The sequence below is a fragment of the Thamnophis sirtalis genome, unplaced genomic scaffold (assembly GCF_051295495.1).
Source record: "Thamnophis sirtalis isolate CommonGarterSnake01/CBP01778 unplaced genomic scaffold, rThaSir2_p1.2 scaffold_9, whole genome shotgun sequence".
Classification (NCBI taxonomy): Eukaryota; Metazoa; Chordata; class Lepidosauria; order Squamata; family Natricidae; genus Thamnophis; species Thamnophis sirtalis.
Window position 1 is genome coordinate 3159764 of NW_028261389.1, and position 16446 is coordinate 3176209.

The 16446-nt window shown below is 45.0% G+C and overlaps 1 protein-coding gene and 1 non-coding gene across 3 annotated transcripts; one reads left to right on the forward strand and one right to left on the reverse strand.

Annotated features, from left to right (window-relative positions):
- Window positions 1–1211: 1211 nt before the first annotated feature.
- ANKRD16 (ankyrin repeat domain 16) lies at window positions 1212–11685 on the reverse strand. Of its 2 annotated transcripts, none has more exons than XM_087722672.1 (8): window positions 11552–11685; window positions 10072–10445; window positions 8472–8692; window positions 7798–7840; window positions 7326–7434; window positions 6941–7102; window positions 3516–3594; window positions 1212–1410 (listed from the first exon to the last, which is right to left on the reverse strand). In XM_087722672.1, exons 2-8 carry the CDS (start codon window positions 10407–10409, stop codon window positions 1241–1243), a joined length of 1122 nt encoding a protein of 373 aa, XP_087578798.1. In that variant the 5' UTR covers window positions 10410–10445; window positions 11552–11685; the 3' UTR covers window positions 1212–1240. The 2 variants fall into 2 exon arrangements, with proteins under 2 accessions (XP_087578798.1, XP_087578796.1); XM_087722670.1 differs by having other exon boundaries at window positions 11616–11674.
- Window positions 11686–14574: 2889 nt separating this feature from the next.
- TRNAP-AGG (transfer RNA proline (anticodon AGG)) lies at window positions 14575–14646 on the forward strand. Its single transcript has one exon. It is a non-coding gene; the product is annotated as a tRNA-Pro (tRNA).
- The last annotated feature ends 1800 nt before the right edge of the window (window positions 14647–16446 follow it).

Sequence of the window (16446 nt, forward strand, 5' to 3'; positions counted from 1 at the left end):
AACCCATCACAAACACGAGTCATCAACCATGTGAATTTTGATCTCGTAATTGTCAGGATGCTGCAATGGTCATAAGTGTGGAAAAACGGCCGTGTCACTTTTTTCAGTGCTGTTGTAACTTTGAACGCTCACTAAATGGATGTTCGTAAGTTGAGGACTTCCTGTTTATTGTTGCAAAGCCGCCTAGAGATTTGCCTAACAGCGAGATGGTTGGCATGTCAATTTAATACTTCATGGCAGGGGAAGGATACTGCAAAATCTCCATTCCCACCCTACTCTGGGTCCAGCCAGAAGTGGCGTTTGTCGGTTCTCCGAACTACTCAAAATTTCCGCTTCCGGTTCTCTGAACTACTCAAAATTTCCGCTTCCGGTTCTCTGAACTACTCAAAATTTCCGCTTCCGGTTCTCTGAACTACTCAAAATTTCCGCTTCCGGTTTTCTGAACTACTCAAACTTTCCGCTTCCGGTTCTCCGAATTACTCAAAATTTCCGCTTCCGGTTCTCCGAACTACTCAAAATTTCCGCTTCCGGTTCTCCGAACTACTCAAAATTTCCGCTTCCAGTTCTCCGAATTACTCAAAAATTCCGCTTCCGGTTCTCCGAATTACTCAAAATTTCCGCTTCCAGTTCTCCGAACTACTCAAAATTTCCGCTTCCGGTTCTCCGAACTACTCAAAATTTCCGCTTCCGGTTCTCTGAACTACTCAAAATTTCCGCTTCCGGTTTTCTGAACTACTCAAACTTTCCGCTTCCGGTTCTCCGAATTACTCAAAATTTCCGCTTCCGGTTCTCCGAACTACTCAAAATTTCCGCTTCCAGTTCTCCGAACTACTCAAAATTTCCGCTTCCGGTTCTCCGAACTACTCAAAATTTCCGCTTCCGGTTCTCTGAATTACTCAAAAATTCCGCTTCCGGTTCTCCGAATTACTCAAAATTTCCGCTTCCGGTTCTCCGAACTACTCAAAATTTCCGCTTCCGGTTCTCCGAACTACTCAAAATTTCCGCTTCCAGTTCTCTGAACTACTCAAAATTTCCGCTTCCGGTTTTCTGAACTACTCAAACTTTCCGCTTCCGGTTCTCCGAATTACTCAAAATTTCCGCTATGGTTCTCCAAACTTGCTGGATATCACCCCTGGACTCCTCCCCCTACTGCACCATTTTGGGAAAAAGCCTCCAGAAAGCTTTTGCTCGCAAATCATACCAGAAAACAGTTGGAAAGATGTATGGAGTTTTTTTTTTTTTAATGCTCACTCCCACAAAGTTGGTTGTCCTCAAAGAGTTGGACAAGGTCGGTCTTCTTCGCCAGCTGCCTGGCGTACGTCCGGGCATCGTCGGCAGAATCCTTTAACCCTGCCTGCAGGAGGAAACGCACGCACGACGTATGTTGCCGTGCAGAAGCCATGTGCAGCGCTGTGGGGCAGAGAGAGCAGGGCAACGGTGAAGGTTTTGTGCGCCCCACGGCAGGACGCCGCCATCCGATTTCGGTCCTACCAGCTGTTATCCAAATCAACAATTCATCTTCATTAATACGGTATTTTTTTTATATTTATTGATTGATCGATTAGCTTATAGGAGGACTGTGATGGCAAACCAGTGGTACGCGGAGCCATATTTGCTGCCACGCCAGCCGTCAGCTCCGGAGAGCATGCGAATGCTGGCCAGCTGATTTTCCGCTCTTCTGGAGGTCTGCGGGAGGCCGTTTTCGCCCTCCCCAGGCTTCAGAAAAGCCTCCGGAGACTGGGGAAGAGTCGTGCATGCAAGCGCGGAGGTGTGTCTGTGTGTGTGTGGCACGCGCCCATGCGCAGGTGGCCGGGGGAGGATTGGAGTGTGTGCCACGCTGTTAAGAAAAAGGTTCGCCATCATTTTTATGGGCCATATCAACGTACAGGTTCAATCCCCTACTACCAGTAAAATTCTAAGCAAATACTTTCAAATGAGACTAGATTAAACTACAATAGTTGTAGGACAAAATACAACAAAATTGGATAAACATGGAAAACCGTATAAAACGACATAACATTTAATTACTGCCTCATCCCTGCAATCGACCCCAATCAGGCCCATCTCTGCGATCTCAGTTGGGACTGTTTTAGTCAGAAATCGTGCTGCATTAAATGCCTTTTTTCCCCCCAGATTCTGGCCACACATGAAGTATGTTATTTTAACATGGGCCCCACACTGGGCCATAGATTTAACATGAGGGTCAAGGTATTTATCTCTCACCACCTTATACAAACAGCAATCGAATAATATTTATTAATATAGTAGGAACATTCCTTTTCCTCTTAAAGGCCCAATGTGGCATCTGGGGCAAATTCAGGCAGTTTGATGTGGTGGGGAAAGGCATCAGGCGAGAAACCAGGAGTGGTGAGTTCTAGTGCCTCCTTAGATAGGAAAGACGGCTGGACGGCTTTGGGCCAATCAGCAGGAGACAGTGAGTTCTGGTCCCACCTTAGGCACTGGCTAGGTGACTTTGGACCAATCAGCAGGAGACAGTGAGTTCTGGTCCCACCTTAGGCACTGGCTAGGTGACTTTGGACCAATCAGCAGGAGACAGTGAGTTCTGGTCCCACCTTGGGCACTGGCTAGGTGACTTTGGACCAATCAGCAGGAGACAGTGAGTTCTGGTCCCACCTTGGGCACTCGCTAGGTGACTTTGGGCCAATCACCAGGAGACAGTGAGTTCTAGTCCTGCCTCAGGCAGAAAAGCTGGGCAGGTGACATTACAGGGCGGGGCATAACCTTTTCCTAGGGGGTCACAGCAACACTTGTAATAACAACACAAATAATTCATACACCATTCGAAAGCCCATCAAAAACTGAGTTTATTGACATGATTTAATAGTCAGTATGACCACCATTAGCCCTTCGAACAGCATTCAAACGAGGTGGATAAGAACACAACAAATCTTCAAACAGTTCCGTTCGATTTTCCAGATTTTTCAACACAGTTTCCAAATTCATTCTCAAAGTTTCAACCGAATATCGATTTTGACCTTGCTCCTGAATCATCAGAGCTTCCACTTCATCCTTAATCCTTAATTATGGCCCCAATGTTCTCTGCCGGATTGAGATCTGGCGAATTTCCCGGCCAGACGTCATTGCCCCAAAATTCGACATTGTTTTCCTTTAACAATTGCTGAGTCGCATTTGCATTTCCGAATCGAATTTTCCAGCCATTCTTAAAGCAAATTTAACATTTAATAGCTCATTCAATTCAGTTTTTTATGGGCTTTAAAATGAGGTGTCGCGGAAGTTGTAAACTGCTGTCGATCTTGCTGTGACCCCCTAGGAAAAGGTTATGCCCCGCCCTGTACATCAATCACTACAAAGTTGTAAGTTCTAGTCCTGCCTTAGCTATGAAAGCTAGGTGACTTTGGGCCAATCACCAGGAGACGGTGAGTTCTACTCCTGCCTTAGGCATGAAAGCCAGCTGGGTGGCTTTGGGCCAATCACCAGCTCAGTCCTTGATGCTGCAGGACCTGGTGCTGTGAGGACACGATGGGCAAACTTACCAGTTCGATGCTTCTTATCCTTCGCGTTCAAAGAAGCCCCCAAGGAAAGCAGGCATCGGATTGTGCCCTGGTGCCCTTCCTGCAGGACAGAACAAACACCCACAGACCAGGTTTGAGCTCCTTAGTTACTACTCAATAGTAGTAACAGTGAGAGGGATCTTGGCGTCCTAGTGGACAACCATTTAAATAGGAGCCAGCCGTGGGCAGCAGCTGCCAAAAAAGCCAACACAGTTCTAGGCTGCATCAACAGAGGGATCATAGAATCAAGATCACGTGAAGGGTTAATGCCACTTTACAAGGCCTTGGGAAGGCCACACTTGGAATACGGCATCCAGTTTTGGTCACCACGATGTAAAAAAGGTGTGGGGACTCTAGAAAGAGTGCAGAGAAGAGCAACAAAGAGGATTTGGGGACTGGAGGCTAAAACATATGAAGAACGGTTGCAGGAACTGGGAATGTCTAGTTTAATGAAGAGAAGGACCAGGGGAGACATGATAGCAGTCTTCCAATATCTCAGGGGTTGCCCCAAAGAAGAGGGAGTCAAGCTATTCTCCAAGGCACCTGAGGGCAGAACAAGAAGCAATGGGTGGAAACTAATCAAGGAGAGAAGCAACTTAGAACGGAGGAGAAATTTCCTGACAGTGAGAACAATTAATCAGTGGAACAGAAGTTGCCTCCAGAACTTGTGAATGCCCCAACACTGGAAGTCTTTAAGAAGATGTTGGATAGCCATTTGTCTGGAACGGTATAGGGTTTCCTGCCTAGGCAGGGGGTTGGACTAGAAGACCTCCAAGGCCCCTTCCAACCCTGCTATTGTGTTGTGTTGTGTTGTATTCTTGAACTGTGGTTTTGCAATCCTTTGCAATCCACTGGGCTTACCCGACAGGTTAATCCACTCACCATAGTTTGCAATCTTTATGCATTATTCATGTATTGAATTTCTCCTCTACCCTCAGCTCAGGAGCAAAAGATAGAATAACGAAGTTGGAAGGGACCTTAGAGGTCTTCTAGTCCAACCCCCTTGCTCAGGCAGGAAACCCTATAACATTTCAGACAATTGGTTGTCCCATCTATTCGTTAAAAACTCCAGTGATGGAGCACCCACAACTTCTGGAGGCAAGTAGTTCCACTGATTGTTCTCACTGTTAGGAAATACATCCTTATTTCTAGGTTGTTTCTCTCCTTGATTAGTTTCCACCCATTGCTTCTTGTTCTGCCCTCAAGTGCCTTGGAGAATAGTTTGACTCCCTCTTCTTTGGGGCAGCCCCTCAAATACTGGAAGACTGCTATCATGTCTCCCCTGGTCCTTCTTTTCATTAAACCAGACATACCCAGTTCCTGCAACCGTTCTTCATAGGTTTTAGCCTCCAGTCCCCTAATCCTCTTTCTTGCTCTTCTCTGCACTCTTTCCAGAGTGGGGCTGGACTTCAACTCCCAGAATCCTTTGCCAGGACTGCCCATCACACAAATGAAAGGACCTGTGCCATCAAGACAGTATTTGTCGTGGTGGCGCAGTGGTGAGGCAGGCTAATTCTGCCCACTGCTGGAAGTTCGAATCTGAACGGCTCAAGTTTGACTCAGCCTTCCATCCTTCCGAGGTCGGTAAAATGAGGACCCTGATTGCTGGCGATAATATGCCGACTCTTTAAAACGGCTTAGAGGGGGCTGTAAAGCCCCGTGAAGCGGTATATAAGTCTAAGCGCTATTCCTATTTGTTCAGCCCAAAAGCAGAAGTGGTCAGGAGTAACTGCAGTAGCAAAGCAGCGGCTGGGGAGGATGGGACGTGATGAGGAGGAGGAAGGAAAGGCCAGGAGAAGGTCACAGACCAGATAGTGATGCATTCAGATGTTTCCCCCTCTTCCTTCCTCATGAGTAAGAAGTGTGTTAAAAGTCAAAAGAAGTCCAATATTTTGCAAATCTCTAGTTGGACGAAATATTTAATTCTTATACAATTACGTTGAATCTGTATGTTATTTGGCTTAAAGCACCGATAATTGAGAGTCGCTTTGGTCTAGCGGAAAAGGAGACTCTGAACTCTAGCCCCACTTTAGGCATGAAAGACGGCTGGGCAAGTTTGAGCCCATCACCAGGGGAAGGTGAATTCTAGTATCGCCTCAGGCATGAAATTGGTTGTGGGACTTCAAGCCAATCACCTGCCTTTGGCACAAAAAACATTTGTATGACTTTGGGCCAATCACCAGGAGATGGTGAGTTCTAGTTCTGCTTTAGTTATGAAAGCTGGCTGGGTGACTTTGGGCCCATCGCCAGGAGATGGTGAGTTCTAGTTGCACCTTGGGCATGAAAGGTGGCTGGGGTGAATTTGGGCCAGTCACCAGGACAGGGTGAGTTCTAGTTTTGCCTTAGGCACAAAAGCCAGTTAGAATGACTTTGGACCAATCACCAGGAGACGATGACTTCTAGTCCTACCTTGGACATGAAAGCTGGCTGGGTGACTTTGGGCCATTCACCAGGAGAGAGTGAGTTCTAGTCCCGCCTTAGACATGAAAGTCAACTGGGGGACTTTGGGCCAATCACCAGAAGAGAGTGAGTTCTAGTCCCGCCTTAGACATGAAAGTCAACTGGGGGACTTTGGGCCAATCACCAGGAGACTGTGGATTCTAGTCCTGCCTTAACCGTGGAAACCAGCTGGATGACTTTGGGCCATTCATTCTCTCCCAGCCGAACCCACCTCACAAGATTGTTGTTCTGGGAAAAAGAGGAAGAGGATGTGTTGGATATGTCCGCCTCCTTGAATTATTTATAAAAAATAATAGAAGGAAGGATACAAACAAAATAAAAAGAAGAGCCGAGGTGGCGCAGTGGTTAAGAGTGCAGCACTGCAGGCCACTTCAGCTGACTGCTATCTGCAGTTCAGCGGTTCAAATCTCACCGGCTCAAAGGTTGACTCAGCCTTCCATCCTTCCGAGGTGGGTGAAATGAGGACCCGGATTGTTGTTGGGGGCAATATGCTGACTCTGTAAACCGCTTAGAAAGGGCTGAAAGCCCTATGAAGCGGTATATAAGTCTAATTGCTATTGCTATTGCTATTTGCTCTCCCTCTCTCTTCCTTCTTTTTTCCTTTCCTCGTGCTCTTTTCCTTCCTTCCTTCCTTCCTTCCTTCCTTCCTTCCTTCCTTCCTTCCTTCCTTCCTTCCTTCTTCCTTCCTTGTGGTTAGAATGCAGTACTGCAGGCTACTTCAGCTGACTGCAGTTCTGCAGTTCGGCTGTTCAAATCTCACCGGCTCAAGGTTGACTCAGCCTTCCATCCTTCCGAGGTGGGTAAAATGAGGACCCAGATTGTTGGGGGCGATGTGCCGACTCTGTAAACCGCTTAGAGAGGGCTGAAAGCCCTATGAAGCGGTATATAAGTCTAACTGCTATTGCTATTGCTAAGACACCTCAAATCCCAATGAAAAGGACAGGTACCTTTGCCGCATAATGCAGGGCAGTGAGACCGAGGTTCGTGGCTCCTTCGTCGACCTCAACCCCAAGATCAGACACAAGGAACCGAAGCCCATCGTCCTGGCCTGTGATCGCAGCTCGGTGCAACGGCTGATTGCCAAGAGCATCTCTGATCTTGTAATCGGCCTGCAGGAAGGGGGACAGAAAGCAGAACGCAAATATTTGGGGCTATACACCCCAAATGAAGGCTGGGGAGCACAAAAAGAATGCGTCAACTTGTAAAACACTTATGTCGGCGCAGATAAGGGCTTCGCGGTTTTGTGGTGGAACCCCCTATGAAGCGGTATATAAGTCTAACTGCTATTGCTATTGCTAAAGGCAAGTCCTGTCAGGTGGGAGACAAACGCACCTGATGTTTCTCCACAAGCTCTCTGGCAATGTCCAAGTGGCCGTTTTGTACAGCGTCCATAAACGGGGTGACCCCACAGTGGTCCCGACTATCCGGCGCGTAGTGGCACCTTGGAGTAAATGCAGAAAATTTAGTGCTTCCTAGAGGTGAAAGTCACAGTTTATCCCAACCCAGAGTCAAGAACCAGCTGGGAAAAGCAGTGATCAGCGGTCGCAGCCTCCCGGGATGTGTGTATGTGTGTGTGTGTTTGTGTGTCCCCTTTTGCGACCGTCCGATGAGCAAAGTCAATGAGGAAGCCAGATTAACAAGCGTGTTACTAATTTAACAACTGCAGGGATTCAGTTGTTAAATCGCTGTGGCAAGCGAGGCTCGTAAAAATGGGGCTGTCTTGCTGGGAGCAAAAAATTGGGGCTCCGTCGTGGTCGTAAGTCGAGGACTATCTGTCCACCAGGAGGAGCCAAACTCAGCTCACCTTTCAAGGAGAATTTTCACGACCTCCAGGCGTCCGTGCATCGCTGCAAAACAGAACAGAGGTGAAAAGATGGCTTAGTTTTGAAAATTGGCAGCGGCTTCTCCCAGGTGGGTCCTTTCCAGAGATCTGACACTCCGGCCCCCATCATTCCCAGCCTCCCAAATCTCCAGGAAGCACTAAATTTCAAAAGAAAGATTTTTTTCTCCCGAGATATTTGTTCATCAAATTCGATCCTTAAACTTAAGCGAGTATATGTTGAGGGCAGCAGCTGTTTTAAACCGCAACAACCCTGCGAGGGAGATTGGGCTGAAGTCCCTCTGCTGGGTTCTAGGCTCAGCCTTCCCCACGATGGTCAAAAAAGTCAAGATGGCAGCAATGAAGACACCCTCCCCCCCCCCCAAGGGAACCTGTGGCCACCTTCTTTTGACTAGCTCAAATCATCCTTGTTAACTAAATGAAAGATTCTTTTGTTGAGGTTAATTTACTCAATTTCTACAGCTGTCCATACTCATTTTTACAAGATTCTGGGGTGGCTTAAAATAAAATAATGCATTATATAAATAATGCATTTATTTAGTAATTATTTGAAGTTACAAACGCACTGTTTTTGTTGATGTGTTTATGTGTGTAAAATAAAAACTTTTAAAAAAAAGAGGGGTCCACGCGGATGCCACCTGCTGTGTGGAGAGGGCTCCTCCGGATCCGGCTTTCCGTGTCCCAAATATCAGGAGAAGCATCCAGCAAGTATTGGATGACCCGTGGATCGCCTTCGCGGCTGGCAATGTGGAAGCAATTCCATCCGTCCTTGTTTTTCAGCCGCGGGTTGGCTCCATGCTGGACAAGATCACGGATGATCTCCAGGTTCCTCCTCGTACAAGCCATCATAAGAGGGGTCCTAGAAAAATGGAGCAGAGGGCCGAATAATCAACCTTCCCAAGCCTTTTCATAGGAGATCATCCAGACGTATCATACGAACAGCTCTCAGATGGATCTCCATAGGTTTCAACACTGGGCTCTATCTAAGACAATGAAATTCAGTGTAGAAAAAAAAAGTAAGGTTTTACACTGGGGCAAGAAAAAAAACAATTGTATGGGCACCAACTAGGTGACAGTTTTGCTCAATTGTAGTAATTGTGAGAGGGATCTTGAAGGCTTCTGGGACAATCCCTTAAATAAGAGCCAGCCGTGTGCAGCAGCTGCCAAAAAAGCCAACACAGTTCTAGGCTGCATAAACAGAGGGAGAGAATCAAGATCACGTCAAGGGTTAATGCTGCTTTACAAAGCCTTGGTAAGGCCACACTTGGAATACAGCATCCAGTTTTGGTTGCCATGATATAAAAAAAAAGATGTGGAGACTCTGGAAAGAGTGCAGAGAAGAGCAACGAAGAGGATTAGGGGACTGGAGGTTAAAACATACGAAGAACGGTTGCAGGAATTGAGGAAGTCTATAGTGAAAAGAAGGACCAGGCGTGACATGATAGCAGTGTTCCAATATCTCAGGGGTTGCCACAAAGAAGAGGGAGTCAAACTGTTCTCCAAGGCACCTGAGGGCAGAACAAGAAGCAATGGGTGGAAACTAATCAAGGAGAGAAGCAACTTAGAACTGAGGAGAAATTTCCTGAGAATGAGATCAATTAACCAGTGGAACATCTTGCCTCCAGAAGTTGTGGATGCTCCATCACTGGAGGCTTTTAAGAAGAAAGAGAAGAACCATTTGTCTAAATGATATAAGGTCTCTTGCTTAAGGAGGGAGTTGGACTAGAACAGGGGTCGGCAAACTTAAACACTCAAAGAGCCATTTGGACCCGTTTCCCACAGAAAACACCGGGAGCCACAAAGGTCCTAACTGGAAGCCCCCCTGTTCAATTCCTACACCATTTCAGACAAATGACTATCCAACATCTTCTTAAAGACTTCCAATGTTGGGGCATCCATAACTTCTGGAGGCAACTTCTGTTCCACTGATTAATTGTTCTCACTGTCAGGAAATTCCTCCTCGGTTCTAAGTTGCTTCTCTCCTTGATTAGTTTCCACCCATTGCTTCTTGTTCTGCCCTCAGGTGCCTTGGAGAATAGTTTGACTCCCTCTTCTTTATGGCAACCCCTGAGATATTGGAAGACTGCTATCATGTCTCCGATGGTCCTTCTTTTCAGTAAACTAGACATTCCCAGTTCCTGCAACCGTTCCTCATATGTTTTTAGTCTCCAGTCCCTTAACTAAATGACTAAAACATATTCAATCCGAGAAAAACCTCTCAATGCCAACCCACCATACCAGTCTGCTTTTTTTAAGCAATCTACTACAGCTCTCCGTTCCAGAAGGTATAAGAGACAATCCCGGTGGCCCATGGAGGCAGCTTCGTGGAGGGGACGCTTATAGTCCAGGTTCACCAGCTCAACGTTCATTCCCACGATCTCAGTGAGGTAACGCAAGATCTCCAGCTGGCCATGCCTGGCTGCGAAGTGGAGAAGCGTGTCTCCCGACTTCTCCCAGTGTTTCTGTCTCACGTCTCTATCCAGGTCAGGAATTTTTCCAATCTCTTCTTGGAGAAGGGTAAACATCCCTTCCCGTATTAGCCGAGGAAACAGGTTGGCGATTTTTCCTTCCTCCATCACCAGTCCAGAGCTCCAGAGAGAAGGACCTAAAGCCTGTTTGAGGGAGATGGACAGTTTAGAGATATAATACAATAATACAATAATATAATAGCAGAGTTGGCAGGGACCTTGGAGGTCTTCTAGTCCAACCCCCCTGCCTAGGCAGGAAACCCTATACCGTAAAATATATTATATATATATATAAAAATATATAATATATAATGAAATATTATACAATATATAATGTAAACATATATACACAATGTATCTTTTTACGATATATATTGCATTTATAAAATATATGACTATGTAAATATGGAATATTTGTACAATATGTAATTTGCATCTATAGGAAGGATCTTTTTATATCTATTTTATATGTAAAATATATGACTATGTAAATATGAAATATATATTTTGTATGATATATAATTTACACACACAAACATACATATATATATATATATATATATATATATATATATATATATATATGTTATATAAAATTTATGAATATGAAAATATATATTTTAAATATTTATAATACATATATAAAAACATAAATATCAAACATTTAACTTTTAAAATATTTCAAAAAACATACATGTAAATATATATAATTAATTTACATATATATATATATATATATATATATATATATATATATATATGAAATATCTTTTATATCTATTATGTACATACGATTTATGAATATGTAAATATATATTTAAATATTTATAATACATATATATAAAAATAAATAGCAACTATTTATAACTTTTAAAATATTCGAAAAAATAAATTTTAAAATATATAATTTATATGTGTGTGTATGAAATATATATATTTATATCTATTATGTATATAAAATATATGAATATGAATATGTGTGTGCATATATATATATATATATATATATATATATATATACACATACATACACATACATACATACATACAAACAGATGACATTTTTATAACTTTTAAAATATTTGTAAAAAACAAATTTAAAAATATATTTTATATACTATATTTATATAAATATATAAATATGAAATAGAAATACACAAACACTGGCACAAGATTCAACTCAGCTTTGTGCGCCCTCTTTTATCCAAAAAGGGAAGAAAACACCAGAGTTTTCACGTTCAGACAAATACCTTTCTTTATAAATAGTACATTAGTATCTGGAAATTAGCTGGGGAACATATTAATTGGGATAACCTGCATTATGGCAAGGCGCAGTAGAGAACCGGAAGTAACTGTTCCGAGGGACTCCATATTTATGGCTGGTTCCCGCAGCTTTATAATGTTTTCTCCTTTACGTCATCAAGTACGCGCGACGCCTCATTGGTCGGCACCTGGCAACGCTTCCGCTTGAAGGAGGAGCCGCGATAGCACAGAGGGCGAGTTTCGCGGGCGGAGTCGTCAGCAGGCTAGGTTGCGCGTGGCCAAAGGGCGGGGGGGGGGGGGCGGAGGCAAGTTGAGTTGCGCTTGCAAGAGGGGCTGGTGGCTTATTTGCAAATTAAGATTGAGCTCAACCAAGTAGTTCCAAGCAACCAGGTTTAATTTTTTAAAAACATTTAAAATTTAATTAATTAACTAGTAATTAATTACTAATGAGATTTTGGAGGGTAGAGCTGGAAGAGATTGCCATCCTGATTTTGGAGGAAAATAATTCAATTGCTTTGGAAAAGGAGTGGGGGGGGCACCGAATTGCAGCCCAGCGTTCGTCAACCTGGCGCCCTCCAGATGCGGAAGCCCTTACAGCTAGTCTTTGACTTACGACCACAATGGAGTGTTGGAAGAAAATGTCCTCCTGGGTTCGGCTCCAAGTGGGGGAAAAGACACTGGAGACATGGAGGCTGCTTGGAAAGATGGTTTTAATGGTGGACAGGACCACATAGCTTGAGTCCTGAACAGACAGAAAAGGTGATCACATGCTTCAATGTTGGTGGAGAAGAAGAGAAGGAAGGGCTGAAATGCTGAAAGTCCCTGGTTTTATGCCCTCTCTGGCCTTTGATCTTGAGCTTGTATTCTGATTGGTTGTCAGACTCCCATGGGTCCATGCGTAGGGGCAACTCTCTAGGCTGCGTTTTGAATCCGGGTTTGGTTGAGTTCTCAGATGCCATGTGGCGAGTTAGATAAAGGGCCAATATTATCATGCCTTAATCCCATCACTCTGGAGCTGAAGTGGAGAACTCTTTATTATGTAAAGGGACTAGCTTGGCCTTCTTAATGGCCCATTGACAAAGTGGGGATGGGCAGGAAGCTACAGGCAGCTATTCTGTCTTTTAAAACATGTTTCTTTCTTTTCACATCCAGAGAAATATTCTGCCTTTTCAATATTTCCTAGGATATTTCATTTGTCTGGGAGAGGGCTTCTCTTTGACTTGGGACCTGGCTGGATTTTTCTTCCAACACAGCTATTTTGCAGCTTGAGTGGTACAGTGCCCTAGAGGTGGAGAGCTCCCCTCACAATCAGGAGGCTATGAGTTCAATCCTAGGTAGAGACTGGTATTTCCCTCGGGGGGACAATGAGAATATATCTGCAGGACAAAACTCCGCATTGGTGACAAGAAAGGCATCCGGCCAGTAAGCACTGAGTGCCATTCAGTTGCCCCAATTCCATCCTGCAAGGGATTACAGGATCATTAAACAACAGTTATTTTGCAGCTTAAATCCTTACTCTGGAGCCTCTTCTGGGTGGTTATTTTATGGTTATGGTTATCCTTGGAGTTTTAGGAACTTTCCTGTTATTCTAATTATTTACTTCTGCTGTTAAGCTAGCTATTTCCCCTTGATACTTTCCAAAAACCCTTCACCCATATTCTCCATCACCACTAAACCAGGCGCACTTATAAATCTTTTCTGCTGTGCAAGTAAATAGGCTAGTAAGAATTGTTAAGGGTAAAGGTTCCCCTCACATATATGTGCTAGTCGTTCCTGACTCTAGGGGGCGGTGCTCATCTCCGTTTCAAAGCCGAAGAGCCAGCACTGTCCGAAGATGTCTCCGTGGTCATGTGGCTGGCATGACTCAACACCAAAGGCACACAGAACGCTGTTCCCTTCCCACCATAGGTGGTTCCTATTTTTCTACTTGCATTTTTTACCTGCTTTCGAACGGCTAGGTTGGCAGAAGCTGGGACAAGTCACGGGAGCTCACTCCGTTACACAACACTAGGGATTCGAACTGCCGAACTGCTGACCTTTCTGATCGACGAGCTCAGCCACTGAGCCACTGCGTCCCATTTTAAGCCTTGTTGGGGCCGCTGAATTTGAAGTATTGCAGGGAGCTAAGTAGGCTGATGTTTAATCCTGCTTGCTCCCTTGGGGGCCACCACCAAATTGCCATGGTACTCCTTGAGCCGAGGTGGCGCAGTGGTTAGCGTGCAGCACTGCAGGCCACTTCAGCTGACTGTTATCTGCAGTTCAGCGGTTCAAATCTCACCGGCTCAAGGTTGACTCAGCCTTCCATCCTTCCGAGGTGGGTGAAATGAGGACCCAGACTGTGGGGGCGATATGCTGACTCTGTAAACCGCTTAGAGAGGGCTGAAAGCCCTATGAAGCGGTATATAAGTCGAACTGCTATTGCTATTGCTATTTAGCGACTGCTTCATTTGCCAGTCTCAATGGTGTCTGCTAAATGAGAACTACCCATATATATTTTTTCTCTTCTCCATAAATTGGATTGAGGTTTTTTTTGGGGGGGGGGAATGTTTGGAGCTGCAGGGCCGCCATCTGAATCCATGCTAGGAGGACTCCCTCTCCCATAATCCCCTACCCCCAGAGTCACCGGGCTTGAATGGCAGGTACATTTAATAAATTGTGGATGCTGGAGTGTACTCCTTCCCAAGTATCTCCAGCAAAATGTAAACTTTTGCATTTGAACGTTTGTGCAATGAAATAGATTTAAATTCGTTCATTTACACAAATAAGTTTGAATGTTTATGCAATCTCTCATCATGCACAACCTTTCCTGGATGACGTGCTTGGTCGACAACCCCAAATCGGAATAAAGTGTTAAAAGATATTTTTTCTTCCCCCAAAAAATGTACAAGCAACAGGCGCGTGGACGTGGCAAATCACTGGTTCTGCCAGTTGCCCTGAGCCAAGAAAGGAATGTGAGCCTCTAATTAGCAGCGTGTCTGGAGAGAACATCTGGGAGGCATCTGAAACAGCTGGCTCGTTGGTCTAGGGGTATGATTCTCGCTTAGGGTGCGAGAGGTCCCGGGTTCAAATCCCGGACGAGCCCAATTTTTTCTTCCTGGAACAATTTCCCCAGGAAGCAGAGAGACAAGACAGAACTTCAAGAGGGGTTTGTGATGTAGATGCTGAATGGGGGGATTCTGGGAGTTGAAGTCCACCCATTTGAAAGTGCTAACTGGGGGATTCTGGGAGTTGAAGTCCACGTATCTTAAAGCAGGTTGGCTGGAGAATCCTGGGAATTGACTGTACGACAGTTGCATAGTCCTAAGAGCAGGGGATCCCATTTTCTGACCACGCAAGGAGCAATGGGGAAACCAGATTTGCTTAACAACGGTGTTACTAACTTAACGCCGAGAACACGGGTGTCAAACTCACGGTCATGTGACACATCACATTCCCCCCCCCACTTCACAGAGCTGGGGTGGGCATGGCCTGCGCCTGATACAACTAGCCCGGAGACCACCAATTTGACGCCCTTGACCTAGAATAGCCCTAAAATAGAATACAGCTGGAAGGGATCTTGGAGGTCTTCTAGTCCAGTCTCCTGCTCAATACCATTTCAGGCAGGTGACTAGATTCTTCTTAAAAACCTCCAGGGATGCCCGTAATTTCTGAAGGCAAGCTATTCCCCTGGTTAATTGGCGTCGCTGTTAGGAAGTTTCTCCTTAATTCCTCTTGTGCTTTTTTCAAGAAGCAACTGGGTTTTTATTTTTTAATTTTTGCTTTTGAAGACGTTTCCCTTCTCATCCCAGAAGCTTCTTCGGCTCTGACTGGATGGTGGAGGATGGAAGGATTGATGCTCCTTGCAGACACCTGGTCATTTGCATCCTTTTAGGGAGTCCTTGAGGCCACTTGGAGGTTTATCTCTGTCCTCAGGGTCTCCTGAGTCGTGCAAATGGTTCCTGTAGTCTGCAGTTTTTCCTCTGGAAATCCATTGCTACTCCTACAACCGTTCAAAGGGTCTTCATCTCAAATTGTGTAGTTAAAAGTCTGTAGAGATTCTCAGTCCTCCAGGTCAGGGTTTTCCCAAAGGTGCTTTTTTCAGGAGGCATCTGGGCTTTGGGGTTTTTCTTTGAAGAGGTTTCGCTTCTCATCCAAGAAGCTTCTTCAGCTCTGACTGGATGGTGGGGAATGGAAGGATTGATTTTCCTTGCAGACAGCTGGTCATTTGCATCCTTTTAGGGAGTCATTGAGGCCACTTGGAGGTTTATTTCTTTCTCTTTGAAGACATTTTGCTTCTCATCCAAGAAGCTTCTTCAACTCTGACTGGATGGTGGGGAATGGAAGGATTGATGCTCCTTGCAGACAGCTGGTCATTTGCATCCTTTTTACAGAGCCATTGAGGCCACTTGGAGGTTTCTCTCTGTCCTCAGGGTCACCTGAGTGGTGCAAATGGTTCCTGTAGTCTGCACTTTTTCCTCTGGAAATCCATTCCTACTCCCACACCGTTCAAAGGATCTTCATCCCAAATTGTGTAGCTAAAAGTCTCTAGAGATTCTCTATCATCCAGGCCATGGTTGCTTTTTTTAGGAGGCAACTGTACTTTTCTAGTTTTTCTTTGAAAACGTTTCACTTCTCATCAAAGAAGCTTCTTTGGCTCTGACTGGATGGTGGTGGAAGATGGAAGGATTTATACCAGGGGTGAAATCCAACAGGTTCCGGAGAACCAATAGTGGACATTTTTGAGTAGTTCGGAGAACCGGCAAATGCCACCTCCAGCTGGCCCCAGAGCGGGGTGGAAATGGTGATTTTGCAGTATCCTTCCCCTGCAACACCCATCAAGCCACGCCCACAGAAATGAATTTCATCACTTATTTATACTCCTTGCAGACAGCTGGTCATTTGC

What these genes read in the sequence shown, in the direction of transcription:
- ANKRD16 (XM_087722670.1), bottom strand. Translation starts at nt 11,672, where the DNA reads ATGGAGTCCCTCGGAACAGTTACTTCCGGTTCTCTACTGCGCCTTGCC. An exon ending in GAGCCCTCTCCACACAGCAG is followed by an intron (nt 7,841 to 8,471) that starts GTGGCATCCGCG and finishes TCTGTTTTGCAG; the next exon opens with CGATGCACGGACGCCTGGAG. An exon ending in AGCTTGTGGAGAAACATCAG is followed by an intron (nt 7,103 to 7,325) that starts GTGCGTTTGTCT and finishes CCCTTCCTGCAG; the next exon opens with GCCGATTACAAGATCAGAGA.